Below are 20207 nucleotides of genomic sequence, written 5' to 3'. Positions count from 1 at the left end.
CTGAAACACGTGTCATTTTAGTGTGGGAGGTTTCATGGCTAAATTGGACCAGCCTGGTAGCCAGTCTTCATTGATTGCACATTGCACAAGTAACAGCAGAGTGTGAAGGTTCAATTAGCAGGGTAAGAGCACAGTTTTGCTCAAAATATTGAAATGCACACATTATGGGCGACATACCAGAGTTCAAAAGAGGACAAATTGTTGGTGCACGTCTTGCTGGCGCATCTGTGACCAAGACAGCAAGTCATTGTGATGTATCAAGAGCCATGGTATCCAGGGTAATGTCAGGATACCACCAAGAAGGACGAACCACATCCAACAGGATTAACTGTGGACGCAAGAGGAAGCTGTCTGAAAGGGATGTTCGGGTGCTAACCCGGATTGTATCCAAAAAACATAAAACCACGGCTGTCCAAATCACGGCAGAATTAAATGTGCACCTCAACTCTCCTGTTTCCACCAGAACTGTCCGTCGGGAGCTCCACAGGGTCAATATACACGGCTGGGCTGCTATAGCCAAACCTTTGGTCACTCATGCCAAAGCCAAACATCAGTTTCAATGGTGCAAGGAGCGCAAATCTTGGGCTGTGGACAATGTGAAACATGTATTGTTCTCTGATGAGTCCACCTTTACTGTTTTCCCCACATCCGGGAGAGTTACGGTGTGGAGAAGCCCCAAAGAAGCGTACCACCCAGACTGTTGCATGCCCAGAGTGAAGCATGGCGGTGGATCAGTGATGGTTTGGGCTGCCATATCATGGCATTCCCTTGGCCCAATACTTGTGCTAGATGGGCTGCCAAGGACTACTGAACCATTCTTGAGGACCATGTGCATCCAATGGTTCAAACATTGTATCCTGAAGGCAGTGCTGTGTATCAGGATGACAATGCACCAATACACACAGCAAGACTGGTGAAAGATTGGTTTGATGAACATGAAAGTGAAGTAGAACATTTCCCATGGCCTGCACAGTCACCAGATCTAAATATTATTGAGCCACTTTGGGGTGTTTTGGAGGAGCGAGTCAGGAAACGTTTTCCTCCACCAGTATCATGTAGTGACCTGGCCACTATCCTGCAAGAAGAATGGCTTAAAATCCCTCTGACCACTGTGCAGGACTTGTATATGTCATTCCCAAGACGAATTGACGTTGTATTGGCCGCAAAAGAAGGAACTACACCATACTAATAAATTATTGTGGTCTAAAACCAGGTGTTTCAGTTTCATTGTCCAACCCCTGTATTTCTGTATATGAACGGAACCTTTTTGTAAAGTAATTTGATGACATGTTGTGAATTAGCACTATATTAATAAACTGATTTGAATAAAAGAACATGTTGAACATACGATATGCAGCTCAGAAGGAATAATGTGTCCATGGAATAAGCATACAATTTAAAATGAGAAGAAGGCTTTATTTACTGGTCTCTTAATTCATATAAAAACAAAGCTGTCCTCGTGAAGATGGTGTTTTCCAGTTCTTCAAAGCAACAACAATGAACAAGCAGATGGTCTGTTTGTAGGAAAGAATCTATTTGGTTTTGTTGATGCTTCAGAAATAATGAAAGCTGTGTTGATTCAGTGCTGCAAAAAAAGAAAGAAAACATGTTAAGTTAACCTAAAACATTACTCTAACAAGATGCTTTTTAAATGATAATAATAAAAATAATAACAAGCATTAATTACTATTATTGGCAATGGTATTATCAACAGCAGTAATAATAATAAGAAGCGGGAAAGGATGAAGAATTTTGTAAGCATAATAAACCAACTGTGACAAAGTGTGTGAGAATACCATTTCCCCAGAGAGTTTAGTCTATTATAATTTTAATCTTTATTATTTAGTCTGCAAATATTTACTATCACCCAGTTTTTATTTAGAAAAAACTGTTGTAACCTGATGAAGTCAATTCTAGGTTTTTTATTTCCCTTATTTTTGTATTTGTTGTGTGAGGTAATGGCTACACTCTAAAAGTTGTTTGTCTGTTGCTGGTATGAAGTAGCATCAATAAGTTGATTATTGTAATGTTTAGTCTTACCCTTTCTATGGAATATTCAGTTGGAAACTATTTTGTTGGAATAGCTTGAAAGTACAGTGATTTGCGAAAGTACTCGGCCCCCTTGAACTGGTCAACCTCTTGCCACATTTCAGGCTTCAAACATAAAGATATCAAATTCTAATTTTTTGTGAAGAATCAACAACAAGTGGGACACAATCGTGAAGTGGAAGGAAATTTATTGGATGTGTCAAACTTTTTTAACAAATAAAAAAACTGAAAAGTAGGCCATGCAAATCTCCCAATACCCAGCCATCCCTTTAAACTTTCACCTCGAACAGGGAGAAAACTGATCAGAGATGCAGCCAAGAGGCCCGTGATCACTCTGGATGAACTGCAGAGATCTACAGCTGAGGTGGGAGAGTCTGTCCATAGGACAACAATCAGTCATACACTGCACAAATCTGGCCTTTACGGAAGAGTGGCAAGAAGAAAGCCATTTCTCAAAGATTTCCATAAAAAGTCAAGTTTAAAGTTTGCCACAAGCCACCTGGGAGACACACCAAACATGTGAAGAAGGTGCTCTGGTCAGATGAAACCAAAATCGAACTGTTTGGCCACAATGCAAAACGATATGTTTGGCGTAAAAGCAACACAGCTCATCACCCTGAACACACCATCCCCACTGGACAACAATCAGTCGTACACTGCACAAATCAAATACAGGACCATTCTGGAAGAAAACCTGTTGGAGTCTGTAAGAGACCTGAGACTGGGACGGAGATTTATCTTCCAACAAGACAATGATCTAAAACATGAAGCCAAATCTACAATGGAATGGTTCACAAATAAACGTATCCAGGTGTTGGAATGGCCAAGTCAAAGTCCAGACCTGAATCCAATCGAGAATCTGTGGAAAGAGCTGAAGACTGCTGTTCACGAACGCTCTTCATCCAACCTCACTGAGCTCCAGCTGTTTTGCAAGGAAGAATGGGCAAGAATTTCAGTCTCTCGATGTGCAAAACTGATAGAGACAAACCCCAAGCAACCTGCAGCTGTAATAGCAGCAAAGGGTGGCGCTACAAAGTATTAACGCAAGGGGGCTGAATAATATTGCACGCCCCACTATTGAGTTTTTTATTTGTTAAAAAAGTTTGACACATCCAATAAATTTCATTCCACTTCATGATTGTGTCCCACTTGTTGCTGATTCTTCACAAAAAATTGGAATTTTATATCTTTATGTTTGAAGCCTGAAATGTGGCAAGAGGTTGACCAGTTCAAGGGGGCCGAATACGTTCGCAAGGCACTGTATTTAAACAACAGGATACAGTTGTTCAGGAGGAAAGAACCATGTCAGGGTAACTGAGTGCACTTGATGCTAATTTCAGTTTCTTTAAGTTCAGTTAGGTTTATTAACATAGTTAATAGGTTTTGAATTTTTGTAAAAATAAATGTGTCACACTTTTTGTTAAGTAAACCACCTGCTACACTGGACAACATCTGTCTACTGCCCTTCTTCAGCCACTTTGGCCAGGCTGTCCTACACAAACATTAATTACTATTAATATTATCATTTCTGTAAATACTACTACTAATAAAAATAATAGCATTAATAATAATAACAATAATAATAATTGGCCTTAGTTTAATCTTTTTCTTTTGTATCATTATTTTAAATTTGGAAATAAACCTTACATTTAAAGTGTTGAAATAAATAAAGTTAATAATTTGTGGCAATTTTAACCAAGAGTGTTTTTAAAAACATATCTGCCATTTGATTTTCTAAATGAAATCCTCTATGCACAGCTGCATTAAAGACATAGTTTGACATGTGTACCTTAAAGTCCCAGATTACCATGGCTCCATCCAGACCTACACTGCTGTAGCTCTCCACTTTGGCTTCCACCCCTGATACAATACACAGCTGCCTGCAGAACAAAGCATATTACAGTTGTAAGAAATGCCTTCAACCATCGAGCCAGTTTTACCTTCCCACAGTGACAGCATGTTGAGACTCTAAAAGAAGGGAAATGTTTAGAGAGGAATTCAAAATGTCAACAGTTGAAGAAGGGAAGAACTGCTCCTGAGGTTCTTCCTCATCCACAACCGTGCACGCACACATGTGGCTTGACCGTCCACTCTTTCAAAAGACTGACATGGAATACTTGATGGTTCTTCGGATGGTCTGTTTAGCTGCGTTTCAGATGAAGACACTAAGCTACTACTGCCATTAGATCTTTACGTTTCTTTAACTTAGAAAGTAGTCCTGGGTCAGTGTTTCTCCTTTTTTGTGTGTATACTATATATTCTCAAACATCCAATCATTCAAGGCAGATGGCCGCTCACACTGAGCCAGTTTCTGGTTTTGCTGGAGGTTTTTCTTGTTAAGAGGAAGTTTTACTTTCCCGTTCCTAGATGCTGGCCCAGAAGGAGTTAATGCTGCAGGTCTGTGACTCAATGATTTCCTTAGAAAGAAAACTTCATTACCAATTGAATTATTAAAGTGAACTTGAGGGCATTGTTTGATAGCGAGGATTACATTGCAATATATGTAACTGAGTCTGAATCTGTTTGTATGATTGGGTTTGACTCTTATTGTAAAGTGCTGTTAGACAACATTTTATGTAAATTGTGCTAGATAAATAAACTGAATTGAATTAAATCTACAAAATATAAAAGGATTAAAAATAAAGTTTGTACATTATGCTGTTCTGATGAAGAGCTTCTACTTCGTTGCTGTCCTCCTCAGTGGCCTTCTTGTCCAAGTTGCGGAAGTGCTGCATGGCTGACAAACTGCCTTTGGATGTCTGCTTTGGGACATCCAGCTTCTTCACAAACTCCAGGGCACCTGGACCTCTATAGGAGAACTGGTAGGGGCAACAACCGTGGCCCTGACATGGACAGAGGACATTAAACCGCATCAAGGACAAAGTCACCAGTTAAAATATGTTTGTGTAGATGAGGCATTTTTTTAAGGGTTTTGCTGATCAGGGAGAAATCACTGGAAATGGGTTCGACAAATATTGTAATAGAAGTCCTACAACCATGTACGGTGCCACAATTCAATAAATAAGTAAGCTATGGAATGATTACCTATGTGCATAATTTATTAATTAAAATTAGATGCAATAACATGGATACTTTTTAAAATAGGTTAACTAAATGTTAATAATAAATAAAAACCAATATATTTTATTTGAAAGAAACAATAATAATTATGTCAATGCTCATTTTTCAAGGTAATGTGTTTTAAAACATCCTGAATTGATCTTATCCATCAGCCTTACCAATAAAAGTTAGAGGGCAGAGCTATTGCTGCTTAGCTCAGTTTAATTGGTTTGAAGTAGACATGCTTTGCAGGGTAAACCAATCAGCTGTTGGGTTGTGTTTGATGTCCTGCGCTGACAGTTTAAATAATTTTATTATTTGGCTCTAATTCACAAGAACTTAAAGGCACTAAAATACTTCTAAACAGTTTAAACAGTTAATTCATGAATGAAAGTTATTTCATTATGTATTTCATAAATTGACACATTACAATATCATAAGTAATAACATTTAACTATTTATTAATGCATTTGTTTATTTACACTTTTGTTCTAACTCATGTCATATATAAATAATTTTATAATGAACTATTTATTGGTTACATTGTAACACTTTTGACACTCCACACTTAAAGTCACCAGATTTATTTTTATGTGTTGGCGGTAAGCAGAAGGCTGCTGATTCTCTAGGTGTGAATTTTCTAATTTTTTACTTAGATTCTTTGTTGACTCATGAAATCAACATCTTATATTTGTAATCCTGTTTGCTCAGAGAGGCTCTTGAAGCCTTTGTTCAATAATATTCCTCCTTATCCCCTGAATTATCTGTTGTTTTAATTCTTAGAGGCTTTCGAGAAATATTCTTCACCTGTCTGCCTTTTTTCTTTTTGAATATATCCAATGTTAATATACATTTTTGCAGAATACATTTTGGAATTAAATACTCAGCACACACACAAACAGTGAACATGTATTATTTACCGCAGCAACAATCTCCGTAGGGCTGACAAAAAGGACGCTCAGCAGCGGCAGAAGCTCTGTGGTCAGCTGGGTTACCCTGAGTTGAAGGTAGGAATACGCTATACTGTAAGATGCAACAATAAGATAGCACGAAGACTGCATGATTTAACTCTCATTTGTCTTTTAGCATAGACATAGCAACTGTACTCACTCCTTCCCCTGTGCAGCATCAATCACAGTGATGCTGCTGTTGTGGGCCACCCAGGCCAACTGGTCCCCACTAGCGGAGAAGGAGACGCTGTGCACCCACCCACCACAGTCTTTATGCTCCAGCAGCAACTCCCCAAAAGGCATCTTGGCCCCCCAAGGTGTGGGGCCGGGCTTGTCCTCGATGTCCTTGATGTAGGCTGAGAAAACTCTGAGAAGCACAGAGAGCATCTGAACTCACCGAGACTGACTTTTATGATTTGTAGCTGTGCTTCCAGCTTTAACCGCTACACTGTTTTGATTTGATTTAATGAAAACTATTTTCTGCCACAACCTTGGGTTTTAATAAAAGCAAGAAAATGTTTAACAATGGCACAAAAACCCATGAAGGTTTTAGGTTCCTAGCTGATCTAAAGAAGGTTAGAGTCTGGCCTTACCTACAGTGAAGATCTGCAGAGCCAGCTGCCAGCAGGACGTTGTTGGGATGCCAGTCCAGACTCAGAACTGTGGAACGGATGGACTTCTTAATGTGCTTGCTCAGCCACCTGAGACAGATAAAACTCCGTGTCTGATCTGCTCAAAATTCTCAACAATCTGCTTGTCAAATAAGGTTGACACGATGATATAAGAATAAATCTTTTCCACATTTGGTCCAGTACCAACCACAAACGTCAATGTATTATATCCCAATTTAATAAGGCCAATCATGCAATAAGATTCTGTCTTGAGATGTTGAGAAAATCTATCCTGGCACATATAGGCAAGCAGCTTTTCTATATGGTATCCCCGATATGCCAGACAGGACACGTTAAAAAAAGATTACACAGAGCTCTGTTCAATCCATCCTCTTCCCATGTTCGGAAGATGGACCAAATACAAGAATGCCAAGACATGGCCATCTACCTAGACCGGGGGTCTGCAACGTTTACAATCCAAAGAGCCATTTTGCCCTCAGTCCAGCTAAATAAAATAAATTTAGAGTCGCAAACATTACATGACTTTTAGAAAAAACACAACTTAAATTCTGCAATAAATATGTACTATAAGAAAACTGTTGTCTGTTTTGTAGAACCCCAGTTTTATTTCTATTTTTGTGTTTTAATATGAAGAAAAAGTAAAACCTTCACAAAAAGAAGATACATTTTCTTCTATGGGGTGTTACATTTCTGCAGTTTTTTTGTAGTTTTTTTCATTTCTAGTAAATAGTGTTGTTTTTTATGCGCAAACAAACATACATTCGTACATTTTTTTAATTACCCTACTAAGTAGCATATTTCTTTTAATATGAGTGGGTTGGACAATGAAACTGAAACACCTGTAATTTTAGTGTGGGAGGTTTCATGGCTAAATTGGACCAGCCTGGTAGCCAGTCTTCATTGATTGCACATTGCACCAGTAAGAGCAGAGTGTGAAGGTTCAATTAGCAGGGTAAGAGCACAGTTTTGCTCAAAATATTGAAATGCACACAACATTATGGGTGACATACCAGAGTTCAAAAGAGGACAAATTGTTGGTGCACGTCTTGCTAGTGCATCTGTGACCAAGACAGCAAGTCATTGTGATGTATCAAGAGCCACGGTATCCAGGGTAATGTCAGGATACCACCAAGAAGGATGAACCACATCCAACAGGATTAACTGTGGACGCAAGAGGAAGCTGTCTGAAAGGGATGTTCGGGTGCTAACCCAGATTGTATCCAAAAAACATAAAACCACGGCTGCCCAAATCACGGCAGAATTAAATGTGCACCTCAACTCTCCTGTTTCCACCAGAACTGTCCGTCGGGAGCTCCACAGGGTCAATATACACGGCCGGGCTGCTATAGCCAAACCTTTGGTCACTCATGCCAAAGCCAAACGTTGGTTTCAATGGTGCAAGGAGCGCAAATCTTGGGCTGTGGACAATATGAAACATGTATTGTTCTCTGATGAGTCCACCCTTACTGTTTTCCCCACATCCGGAAGAGTTGCAGTGTGGAGAAGCCCCAAAGAAGCGTACCACCCAGACTGTTGCATGTCCAGAGTGAAGCATGGGGGTGGATCAGTGATGGTTTGGGCTGCCATATCATGGCATTCCCTTGGCCCAATACTTGTGCTAGATGGGCGCGTCACTGCCAAGGACTACCGAACCATTCTTGAGGACCATGTGCATCCAATGGTTCAAACATTGTATCCTGAAGGCGGTGCCGTGAATCAGGATGACAATGCACCAATACACACAGCAAGAATGGTGAAAGATTGGTTTGATGAACATGAAAGTGAAGTTGAACATCTCCCATGGCCTGCACAGTCACCAGATCTAAATATTATTGAGCCACTTTGGGGTCTTTTGGAGGAACGAGTCAGGAAACGTTTTCCTCCACCAGCATCACGTAGTGACCTGGCCACTATCCTGCAAGAAGAATGGCTTAAAATCCCTCTGACCACTGTGCAGGACTTGTATATGTCATTCCCAAGACGAATTGACGCTGTATTGGCCGCAAAAGGAGGCCCTACACCATACTAATAAATTATTGTGGTCTAAAACCAGGTGTCTCAGTTTCATTGTCCAACCCCTGTACATTGTAATGGTAAATCAAAGCATATTTATGTGTTAGGATGATCCAGTCAAAGTCCAGTCCTACAACTGAGAATATGTGGCAAGACTTGGTTGTCAGAGCTGCTATCCTTCTAATCTGGCTGAGTTAAATTTTTTGTAAAGTATGGATAAAAATCTTTGCCTGTAGATGTTCAAAGCTGGTAGAGATATTCTTTAAAAGACCTGCTGCTGGATCTAACGAAAAAGCTGGCTCTACAAAGTATTGAATAAATAAAAATGCACTCCACATTTTCAGGTTTGTAAAGAAAATTAAACCTATGTAACATTTTCTGTTTGCTTTACAATTATATACTACTTTGTGTTGGTCAATCCTATGAAATTTTAATAAAACTAATGTTTGTGGTTGAAACTTCACAAAATGTGGACAGGTTCAGTGGGCATGAATACTTTTGTATGCCTCAATAGAATAATTATTAAACATTATAATTGAATCTAATCAGAACTTTCTAAGCTTGATCCGTGTTAGTATGAAATGCAGATAAGGGAACAATTTAATGGACTTTTTCTCTTGATGTCCTCAAGTTAGCAGTTCTTCATTCAGGACTGGTTACTCTTGGCAGTTTCTGCGGAGTCATCATTTTAATCCTAATCTTGCTCACCAGTCATTCTCCTTCTCAAAGTAGCAGACAGAGATAAGCCGAGCTCCACTGCCCAGAGCAAACTTGTTCTCCTGTGGGGACCATTTCACACAGGTGGCTGCACGGTTGATGCGCACCAGGACCAGTGTGGGCTTCCACACACCATCTTTTAGTGTCCACACATAGGCATTCCGATCAGAGGCACAGGTCACAATACGGTTGGACACCGGTGCCCAATCAATACCTGTGGACAGCAGATCCTTCTGTCAGCAAAAGCAGTTAACTTTAAGTCTTAACTATTTTATCATTTGGGAATAAAACGATGTAATATCCATTAACACAGTTTTCCTTAGGTAGAGGTTCTAATAAAGTAAACCTGTTCTTTTTTTACATGTACAGTAGGGTCCACATTTTGTACTGGGACATTTGTAAACAAGTGAAAACCAGTGAAATCCAGTACTTCTCAGCTGGAGCTACAGTACCTGTGATTTGTCCACTGTGCTCAGTCAGCTCGTGGATCTTAACCCAGTCTTCGCCTTTCTTCTCATAGATGTTTACCACAGTGTTGTTAGGACTCACAGCAATTTCTGCAAGCAAGTATGTGTCATGTAATGTTATCATAATGGCAAAAAGAACACAATCTATGAAATGTATTAAAGCCAGTCAGTTGAGGTGAAATTTCAGTATTTGTCCAAAATAACTCTGCTTGCTGCAGTGAAGGTGTGATGCTCATACAGGATTTTTATTCTTTTTTTACCATTTCCGATTGGCACATGTGTGCCATGAGGTTTTGTACCTCTGCGTTACTTTATGTTTGCACACAATTCACTGATATTTTCATTTATATCTCTTTATGCATCATGGCTTACTCTTGTTGGATCTTGTTGAAAGTATTAGCAGGTTATGGAATAACCTGAGTAACCAGTGGCTGTAAGGAATAACTTTTGTTCATTCTGGTACACTTCAGCAAACATAACACTTGGTTGATTACCATCACTCAGTTTAATAGTGAATCACTTTAAAGGGAACAAAGGATCCTGGCTCTCTGGTTCTCAGTGCAATGATGAGAAACAAAATTTTAAAGTCCAGTAATATGTTCAAAGTCCTGAAAAGTAAACTACAGTGCCTTGCGAAAGTACCCGGCCCCCTTGAACTGGTCAACCTCTTGCCACATTTCAGGCATCAAACATAAAGATATAAAATTCTAATTTTTTGTGAAGAATCAACAACAAGTGGGACACAATCGTGAAGTGGAATGAAATTTATTGGATGTGTCAAACTTTTTTAACAAATAAAAAACTGAAAAGTGGGGCGTGCAATATTATTCAGCCCTTGCGTTAATACTTTGTAGCGCCACCCTTGCGTCTCTCTAAACTTTCATCTCGAACAAGGAGAAGACTGATCAGAGATGTGGCCAAGAGGCCCATGATCACTCTGGATGAACTGCAGAGATCTACAGCTGAGGTGGGACAGTCTGTCCATAGGACAACAATCAGTCGTACACTGCACAAATCTGGCCTTTATGGAAGAGTGGCAAGAAGAAAGCCATTTCTCAAAGATGTCCATAAAAAGTCTTGTTTAAAGTTTGCCACAAGCCACCTGGGAGACACACCAAACATGTGGAAGAAGGTGCTCTGGTCAGATGAAACCAAAATTGAACTATTTGGCCACAATGCAAAACGATATGTTTGCCGTAAAAGCAACACAGCTCAACACCCTGAACACACCATTCCCTCTGGACTACAATCAGTCGTACACTGCACAAATCAAATACAGGACCATTCTGGAAGAAAAACTGCTGGAGTCTGCAAGAGACCTGAGTTTTGGACGGTGATTTATCTTCCAACAAGACAATGATCCAAAACATAAAGCCGAATCTACAATGGAATGGTTCACAAATAAACGTATCCAGGTGTTGGAATGGCCAAGTCAAAGTCCAGACCTGAATCCAATCGAGAATCTGTGGAAAGAGCTGAAGACTGCTGTTCACGAACGCTCTCCATCCAACCTCATTGAGCTACAGCTGTTTTTCAAGGAAGAATGGGCAAGAATTTCAGTCTCTCGATGTGCAAAATTGATAGAGACAAACCCCAAGCAACTTGCAGCTATAACTGCAGCAAAGGGTGGCGCTACAAAGTATTAACACAAGGGGGCTGAATAATATTGCACGCCCCACTTTTCAGTTTTTTATTTGTTAAAAAAGTTTGACACATACAATAAATTTCATTCCACTTCATGATTGTGTCCCACTTGTTGCTGATTCTTCACAAAATATTAGAATTTTATATCTTTATGTTTGAAGCCTGAAATGTCGCAAGAGGTTGACCAGTTCAAGGCACTGTAACTCCCCGCCTTGCAGCTAATACTTAAGGTCAGGCCAGATTATAACACTCTAAATGCAATGCATAGCAGCAGGTCATGTAATGATACTAATTTGTTACATTTTCTTTTTTTTATGTATCCTCGAGAGGTGGTATCGATTAAGGTCTGCTTCATACTGCTCAGCATAAATGTTGTGCTCAGTTAACCTTGGATGTCAGAACTCAGATCAGGGAATGATGTCAGCTGCAAGTAGAATTTTCTTATTATTGAGTCAATTTACTAGGCTAATGTTACATTCCACTGAGTTCTTGGATGTCAGAAGTCCAGAGTTTCAGGTAAGAAACAGGAAGTTGGAAATCTGACTTGGAAAATAAGCACAATATCTAAAATGGCTGTTGCATGGATAAAATATAGTGCTAGTTGCAATTGTTATCAAGGATGCTGACCTTGTTCGTGAACTGAAACCATTGAAGATACTCTGGTTAAAACCTCAACAATCATCTGGATCAGTGACTACCTAAAAATACACCACAGTTTGTGAGACTGAAGGGTTGTGTGTCTAACCAGGTAGTCAGCAGCACAAGAGCATCACACGGGACTGTACTCTCACCATTCATTTTCCCTCTGCACACCTCAGACTACCAGTTCAAGACAGACCCCTGTCATCTGCAGAAATACTCTGATGATGATGATTCTGCAGGCGTGCGGTGGATCAGAGATGGAGAAGAAGCTGAGTACAGAGAACTAGTGGACCACTTTGTGGTATGGTGTAGACACAGTCAAGCATCTTGAATGTAATGAAATCAAATGATTTGTAGATTATTTGTAGAGATGATTGTAGATTTCAGACTAAACTGGAATAGGTCAAACACTTTTTTCATCATGGGAGAAGACGTGGAGGTGGTGGAGGAGAATAAATACCTCTGGGTTCACCTGGACAACGGACTGGAGTGGAGATGCAGCTGTGAAGCCGTCTACAAGAAGGGACAGAGAAGACTGTACGTCTTGAGGAAGATAAGGACCTTCTGTGTTTGCAGCAATATGCTGCATATTGTCTGTAAGTCTGCTGTGGAAAGTGTGATCTCTTCTGCCATCATCTGCTGGGGTAGTAGCATCAGAGCCAGGGACTTAAAAAAGCTCAACAAGCTTGTTCTGTACTGGGGACTGCTATAGAACCTCTGGAGATGACTGTGCGAAGAAAGATGTTTTATAAAATGAAGAACAAATACAGACAACCCTGAGCATCGTCTTCATCAGAATCTATTACAACAACAGTGTCTTCAGTCAGAGGCTTCTCATAATACTAGCCGCTACAGGAGATCCTTCCTACCCCCAGCCATCATCATCTACAACTTTTTGAAGAAACCTGTAGGAGTTACAACATTCAATTTCTATTTGAGATTAAGAAAGTATTTTTAAATTTGAATTCAACCGATAAAAGTGTTCAGTTCACCAGCACTGTCCAAACTTCCATCTGTCCAATCCTCCTTCTGCTTGAAGCCCATGATCCCTTCATCCCTGAGCACACAGCTTTGATGTACACTACCGGTCAAAAGTTTTAGATACGCTTTCTCACTTAAAGGGTCTCTTTCCTTTCATGACTATTTAAATTGTAGATTCTCACCAAAGACAACAAAACTATGAATGAACACACATGGAATTATATAGTAAACAAAAAGTGTAAAATAACTAAACATTTTTATATTTTAGATTCTTCCAAATAGCCACCTTTTGCTTTGATTACTGCTTTGATCTCTTGGCATTCTCTCCATGAGCTTCATGAAGTCGTCACCTGGAATGGTTTTCCAAAGAGCCTTCGAAGAATTTCCAAGAGTTGCTTTCAGAGACGACCAAAGGTTAATATTTTAGTCATCACAGCAAAGGTCAGCTTTTTTAAGGAATCTCAAAAAAAAACAAAAAAAAACATATTTATAGTTCTAATTTCACATGTGTTCCTTCACAGTTTTGATGCCTTCACTGAACATAACATAAAGATACATAAAGAAAACCACTACAAGAGAAAGTGTATCTAAAATGATTGACCAGTAGTGTAGTTATGCTGGAGCTTGCCCTCCAGCATTTTTCCATACACCTCCTCTGCTGTCTCTAATCGTGACTTCTAAGTTGCTTCTGTATACTTGTCAATAATTCCTTGTCTCCCTCTCTGAAGGTTTCTTTTTTTCTTATTTAGCAAGTTCCCTCTGGTCACTGGTGATGCATCTCACTGTTCTGGTCGGGATGGTGTTATCCACACAGAAGTTTATAGTGTTGATGACACACTGAGTCATTGCATTTATGTCCTCTCAATGAGGCTGGCATAGTGCATCCCAGTCTGTAGCCTCAACCTATCTTCAACTTTCTATGAAAATCTCCTAACAGCTCTTTTTATCATAGGTAGTCTCTGCACCAGAGGTTATTATGATCAACAGGTACTACTTTTGAGATGTATGCATAATATAAACCCAACACATTTGTTTTCACAGCTGACAAACTATCACAGCCTTGTAAGTGTAGTAGAGAGTGATGCATGTCTTAAATGACCAGATATCACTACAAATGTAGATGGGGGTTATGTCTGTATGTTAGAAACAACTGAACCACTCATCACAATCAGTCTGCAAGAGCTGATGGTGGAATGTATACTGTTGCCAAACACTGAAAAAACTCCCTTGGTACATTACAGGTCCTTCTCAAAATATTAGCATATTGTGATAAAGTTCATTATTTTCCATAATGTCATGATGAAAATTTAACATTCATATATTTTAGATTCATTGCACACTAACTGAAATATTTCAGGTCTTTTATTGTCTTAATACAGATGATTTTGGCATACAGCTCATGAAAACCCAAAATTCCTATCTCACAAAATTAGCATATTTCATCCAACCAATAAAAGAAAAGTGTTTTTAATACAAAAAACGTCAACCTTCAAATAATCATGTACAGTTATGCACTCAATACTTGGTCGGGAATCCTTTTGCAGAAATGACTGCTTCAATGCGGCGTGGCATGGAGGCAATCAGCCTGTGGCACTGCTGAGGTCTTATGGAGGCCCAGGATGCTTCGATAGCGGCCTTTAGCTCATCCAGAGTGTTGGGTCTTGAGTCTCTCAACGTTCTCTTCACAATATCCCACAGATTCTCTAAAGGGGTTCAGGTCAGGAGAGTTGGCAGGCCAATTGAGCACAGTGATACCATGGTCAGTAACCCATTTACCAGTGGTTTTGGCACTGTGAGCAGGTGCCAGGTCGTGCTGAAAAATGAAATCTTCATCTCCATAAAGCTTTTCAGCAGATGGAAGCATGAAGTGCTCCAAAATCTCCTGATAGCTAGCGGCATTGACCCTGCCCTTGATAAAACACAGTGGACCAACACCAGCAGCTGACACGGCACCCCAGACCATCACTGACTGTGGGTACTTGACACTGGACTTCTGGCATTTTGGCATTTCTTTCTCCCCAGTCTTCCTCCAGACTCTGACACCTTGATTTCCGAATGACATGCAGAATTTGCTTTCATCCGAAAAAAGTACTTTGGACCACTGAGCAACAGTCCAGTGCTGCTTCTCTGTAGCCCAAGTCTGGCGAATGCGGCACCTGTAGCCCATTTCCTGCACACGCCGGTGCACGGTGGCTCTGGATGTTTCTACTCCAGACTCAGTCCACTGCTTCCGCAGGTCCCCCAAGGTCTGGAATCGGCCCTTCTCCACAATCTTCCTCAGGGTCCGGTCACCTCTTCTCGTTGTGCAGCGTTTTCTGCCACACTTTTTCCTTCCCACAGACTTCCCACTGAGGTGCCTTGATACAGCACTCTGGGAACAGCCTATTCGTTCAGAAATTTCTTTCTGTGTCTTACCCTCTTGCTTGAGGGTGTCAATAGTGGCCTTCTGGACAGCAGTCAGGTCGGCAGTCTTACCCATGATTAGGGTTTTGAGTGATGAACCAGGCTGGGAGTTTTAAAGGCCTCAGGAATCTTTTGCAGGTGTTTAGAGTTAACTCGTTGATTCAGATGATTAGGTTCATAGCTCGTTTAGAGACCCTTTTAATGATATGCTAATTTTGTGAGATAGGAATTTTGGGTTTTCATGAGCTGTATGCCAAAATCATCCGTATTAAGACAATAAAAGACCTGAAATATTTCAGTTAGTGTGCAATGAATCTAAAATATATGAATGTTAAATTTTCATCATGACATTATGGAAAATAATGAGCTTTATCACAATATGCTAATATTTTGAGAAGGACCTGTATATGGACAAAATGTTGTTGACAAGCAGTGCTATTCAACTTCCTTTGTTTTTGCTTTTGCCTCTCCTGCTCAAATCTTTTTCTTCTTGTATCATTAGAAAACTGAGCAGAGAGATATTGGAGTCAGCAATGTGATCCTGCAGCCATGGTTCATAGTGAACACTTAATGCTGCATATCCAATAGTCCAGTTGGGTCCTTGTTTGTCCTTAAAGTGTATCCATTTTGTTTGCAAGAGATCTTGTTTTTTTAATCATTATCAATTAAAGAGATAGGTTAAACCTCTTAATCCTCTTTCCACATTACTACTGCACATTACTACATCCATTATATCTCCTATTTTAATCATTTTGGATATAGGGTTCCAATTTTGGTATTATTTGAGCGTTTAAGTTGTTGATCATCTGCTCCTGGTTGTACAACCGACATTGTTGATACGGTTCTACTTTAAGGCAACTGTCCAAAAGTAAAAAAGTTGCGACAAAAATCCTTTCACCACAGCATCCAAAACACAGAAAAATCTTTCAAAAAGGCAATGTGACATTGTGTGGTTGCAGAGGAGGGCCCAGGCACAGACAGGGGGGTTAGGTGAATGCAGTAATTTATTAAATAAAGATAGAGAACATACAGGAGGCACAAGGGAAACAGGACAAGGAACACAGACATGAGAACGAGTGTAACAGTAGGAGAACAATGAAAACCAGTAAGAATATATACTGCAGGACAAGTGGAGAGTAGCACTGAATGCAGGTGTAAGTAATCAGGGGGATGTGTGGCTCAGCTGAGGCAGAAGGAAAGCGAGGAGACTGGGAAGGGAGCTGAACAGAAAAACAGAGAAGGAGTATCTCACAGACTTCTATCAGGAAATAATCTAGATATACAAAGAACACAACAAGAAACTAGAATGAACAGAAAACAGAACACAAGAAATAAGAAACTTAACCTATAAGAATGAACTGCTATGGCAAAAACTAGAGAGCATAAACAACACCCAAGGAACATAATAGGCAATGTTTCAACTAGAAAAATGAGGATGAACTTTTTAAAAGAATAAAATCACAAGCAGTGCAGCAAAGCTAACAAGCTGCTATTCTGCAACTATTAAAACACTGTTAAAATGGGTGAGACATCATTCCCAGATATGAGTCTGACCTCCAAAACATATAAAACAAAGCATAACTATAATTAGGAATGCATTGAGAAAATCACGTTTTTTCAGCATTTTATACAATCAAACACTGCAGCAACATGTTGACAAACAGGAGGTTGATTTATTGTTAAATGTTATTGTCAGAAGTGAAAATAGAAAATAGATGGTTTATTACGGCTCACAAGAAAAATATACCCCAACTTCAGGGGGTGCTGCAGTGGTCCAGGAACTTTAAAGATCTGAGTTCCAGGAACAAACAAATGCACTATTACGCTTTTTTATTTATTTAAATGATGATATTGTTCATAAAAAAAAAATATTTTTTCTACTTTTATTAAAATGTGAAAATTAATGTTTACATACACTTGCCACATAAAAATATATATGTTATTTTGGAAAATAATTTTCTGTTGCTAGAATGATTAAGTACAAAATTATGTACCTTTAAATAAATGATCCTTATCTACTTAAAGGACTTCTTTAGGCCATTAATTAATAAGTGCTCTCTATGAAGGGAATAGAAATGCATGTAACAACAATCAGAAACGTGATTTTATATAATCCAGCTAACAGTGGGGTGAGGCGTAGAACAAGCCAAAGAGCTATGTGTCTGCATTAAAGCTCTTTCACTCCATTTCCTGTATTGATAATTAGATTCCCTGTGGTTCTCCTACCAGCATTAACACAATTAGGACAGGAAGAACGTATAGGCCCACAGCATATCAAGTTTAATTCTTATTTTTTAATAAACCAACAGTTTATGGTGAACGAGCATGAAGGGTAGTAACATTTTTTGCCACAGAAATGCTTTTATGTTAGTATGAATGCAGTTTCACATACGTGTCCTATCTTTGTTCCAGGCGTGGCAAGAGAGCGGCTCAAGCCCAAAGCTATGGAGCGACATGTCTGAGCAGGAGGAGAGGCCACTGGAATGTGAGTGTTTTGCAGATGTGCTGCTGCGGGCTCCAGGATAAGATCAGGAAAAAAAAACAGGGACACGAACAAAAAAGAAAATCTTAAAACAAACAAAAACATCTTTACTTGTTGCATACATATTATATATTTAGGTAGAAAATGATACAAGAAGTGAGTTAAACACTTTTACAAAATATTTTATAGACATTGTTTTATACACAACACCCTAACACAGTTTACACTTGCCTATTTCATTGGCAGACTGTTGCACCTTTATACATTTCCTAGTTAGCAAAGTGAGTCATGACTTTAAGGTAAGCTTTATCAGATACTGTTCACATAGTGAAAATGTGTTGTAAATGTTTTGCTCAATCATTAACAGCACTGCAGTTTGAGCTGTAAAACCTTTGGATGTTAGACCATAGAGATAAATTCTACATCTTTAATAAACACATGATATTTGATAGTCTGAGATGTTATATGATTAGGAAGATTACATATGATCTAAGTGCCTTTTGCTAAGTTTCTCCTGACTTAAGCAAACAACTTCAGCAAATAGAAGCATGCAGTATCATGAAAACATAAGCTATTGTCTCAGCATATTCAAGTGTAAAGGTTTCAGATGGAATTATACTTTAATGTAGCTGTTTGCATTCCATGGAAAGCTTAAAACTAAAGCTATGCTGATACTCTTGGTAAAAACAATGAGAAGTGAGATCTTTGCTTACCTTTACTGTGTAAGGTGGTCACTTGAATTGGTGGTGATTGTGAAGCTAAGCGGAGCCGTATTCGTGGACTCTGGACAGTCGACACGAATAGAGCTGTACGGTCTGGCTGAGTAAAGTAAGTGGCTGTGGTGTAACTGTAAGGAGTGGGAGAAAGGTGGGTGTGTCCGCTAATAGTTGAGCCTGCATCTCATCCGAAGTAATTATGTAAAGAATACAGCTTTTTCATAAATACACCTAAAACAAAACATTCCTGTTTGCCTTTTAAGTTGATATTTTAAGAATTTACTTCAGAGTCAATTCTGTGGAGTAATTATCAGTAGTCAGTATGTTACCTGCTATAGCCAACATTAAAACAGCCCTAGTTATAAAAATGTTAAAGAAGATCAAGCAAATGTTAGATCACTAACAAGCCCTGCATTAAAAATAATAAAACAGTCATACAGTCAGAATGAGGTAAAACAATTTAAAAATCAATCTCAGATGATGTCAATGCCAGGGAGAAGAGATGGGTTTTAAAAGGGGACCAGGTTGGGTTTATTAAAAATCAGTGTACAATAAATAATACAAGAAGACTAATCAATTTAATACATTTTTGTAACATCCAAAATAAAAGCAGTTTCATTGTTTCATTAAATGCAGAGATGGGTTTTGACAAGGTTAACTGGAAATTTCTATTTGCTTATACAAATTTGGTTTTTGACACACTTTTTTGTCATGGATCAAACTACTATATAGCTCACCTAATGTTTGTGTAAAAGCAAAGGACTGGATTTCTCAGAGCTTCAGTCTTGATAGGAGCACCATACAGGGCTGTCCACTCTCCCCCTCACAGTTTGCTAAATTCATTGAACCACTGGCAGCTGCAATTCATCAAAGCAAAAATATTGGTAGAATTCAAACAGCTAATAGAATCTATAAAATGTGTACATACAGTACAGACCAAAAGTTTGGACACACCTTCTCATTCAAAGAGTTGTCTTTATTTTCATGACTATGAATATTGTAGCTTCACACTGAAGGCATCAAAACTATGAATTAACACATGTGGAATTATATACTGAACAAAAAAGTGTGAAACAACTGAAAATATGTCTTATATTCTATGTTCTTCAAAGTAGCCACCTTTTGCTTTGATTACTGCTACGCACACTCTTGGCATTCTGTTGATGAGCTTCAAGAGGTAGTCACCTGAAATGGTTTTCACTTCACAGGTGTGTCCTGTCAGGTTTAATAAGTGGGATTTCAAGTCTTATAAATGGGGTTGGGACCATCAGTTGTGTTGTGCAGGAGGTGGATACAGTACACAGCTGATAGTCCTACAGAATAGATTGTTAGAATTTGTATTATGGCAAGAAAAAAGCAGCTAAGTAAGGAAAAACGAGTGGCTGCTAGGAAACCACTGCTGAGGATAGGCAACAAGCAGAAGAGACTTGTTTGGGCTAAAGAACACAAGG

The 20207-nt window shown here is 39.2% G+C and overlaps 1 protein-coding gene across 3 annotated transcripts; it reads right to left on the bottom strand.

Moving 5' to 3' along the window:
* Window positions 1-1395: 1395 nt before the first annotated feature.
* LOC124863968 (actin-related protein 2/3 complex subunit 1A-A-like) lies at window positions 1396-18898 on the bottom strand. 3 transcript variants are annotated; one of them, XM_047358559.1, is made up of 10 exons: window positions 18754-18898; window positions 17951-18073; window positions 9874-9978; window positions 9413-9635; window positions 6653-6760; window positions 6220-6426; window positions 6030-6105; window positions 4702-4892; window positions 3839-3929; window positions 1396-1585 (listed from the first exon to the last, which is right to left on the bottom strand). In XM_047358559.1, the coding sequence occupies exons 2-10, from the start codon at window positions 18012-18014 to the stop codon at window positions 1580-1582; spliced, it is 1071 nt and encodes a 356-aa protein (XP_047214515.1). In that variant the 5' UTR covers window positions 18015-18073; window positions 18754-18898; the 3' UTR covers window positions 1396-1579. The 3 variants fall into 3 exon arrangements, with proteins under 3 accessions (XP_047214515.1, XP_047214516.1, XP_047214517.1); XM_047358560.1 differs by having other exon boundaries at window positions 17951-18125; window positions 18754-18886; XM_047358561.1 differs by having other exon boundaries at window positions 17951-18066; window positions 18754-18878.
* Window positions 18899-20207: the final 1309 nt, after the last annotated feature.

The sequence above is a fragment of the Girardinichthys multiradiatus genome, chromosome Y (assembly GCF_021462225.1).
Source record: "Girardinichthys multiradiatus isolate DD_20200921_A chromosome Y, DD_fGirMul_XY1, whole genome shotgun sequence".
Taxonomy (NCBI): Eukaryota; Metazoa; Chordata; class Actinopteri; order Cyprinodontiformes; family Goodeidae; genus Girardinichthys; species Girardinichthys multiradiatus.
Note: the sequence above shows the minus strand (reverse complement) of the source record. Positions and strands in the feature narration are given on the sequence as shown.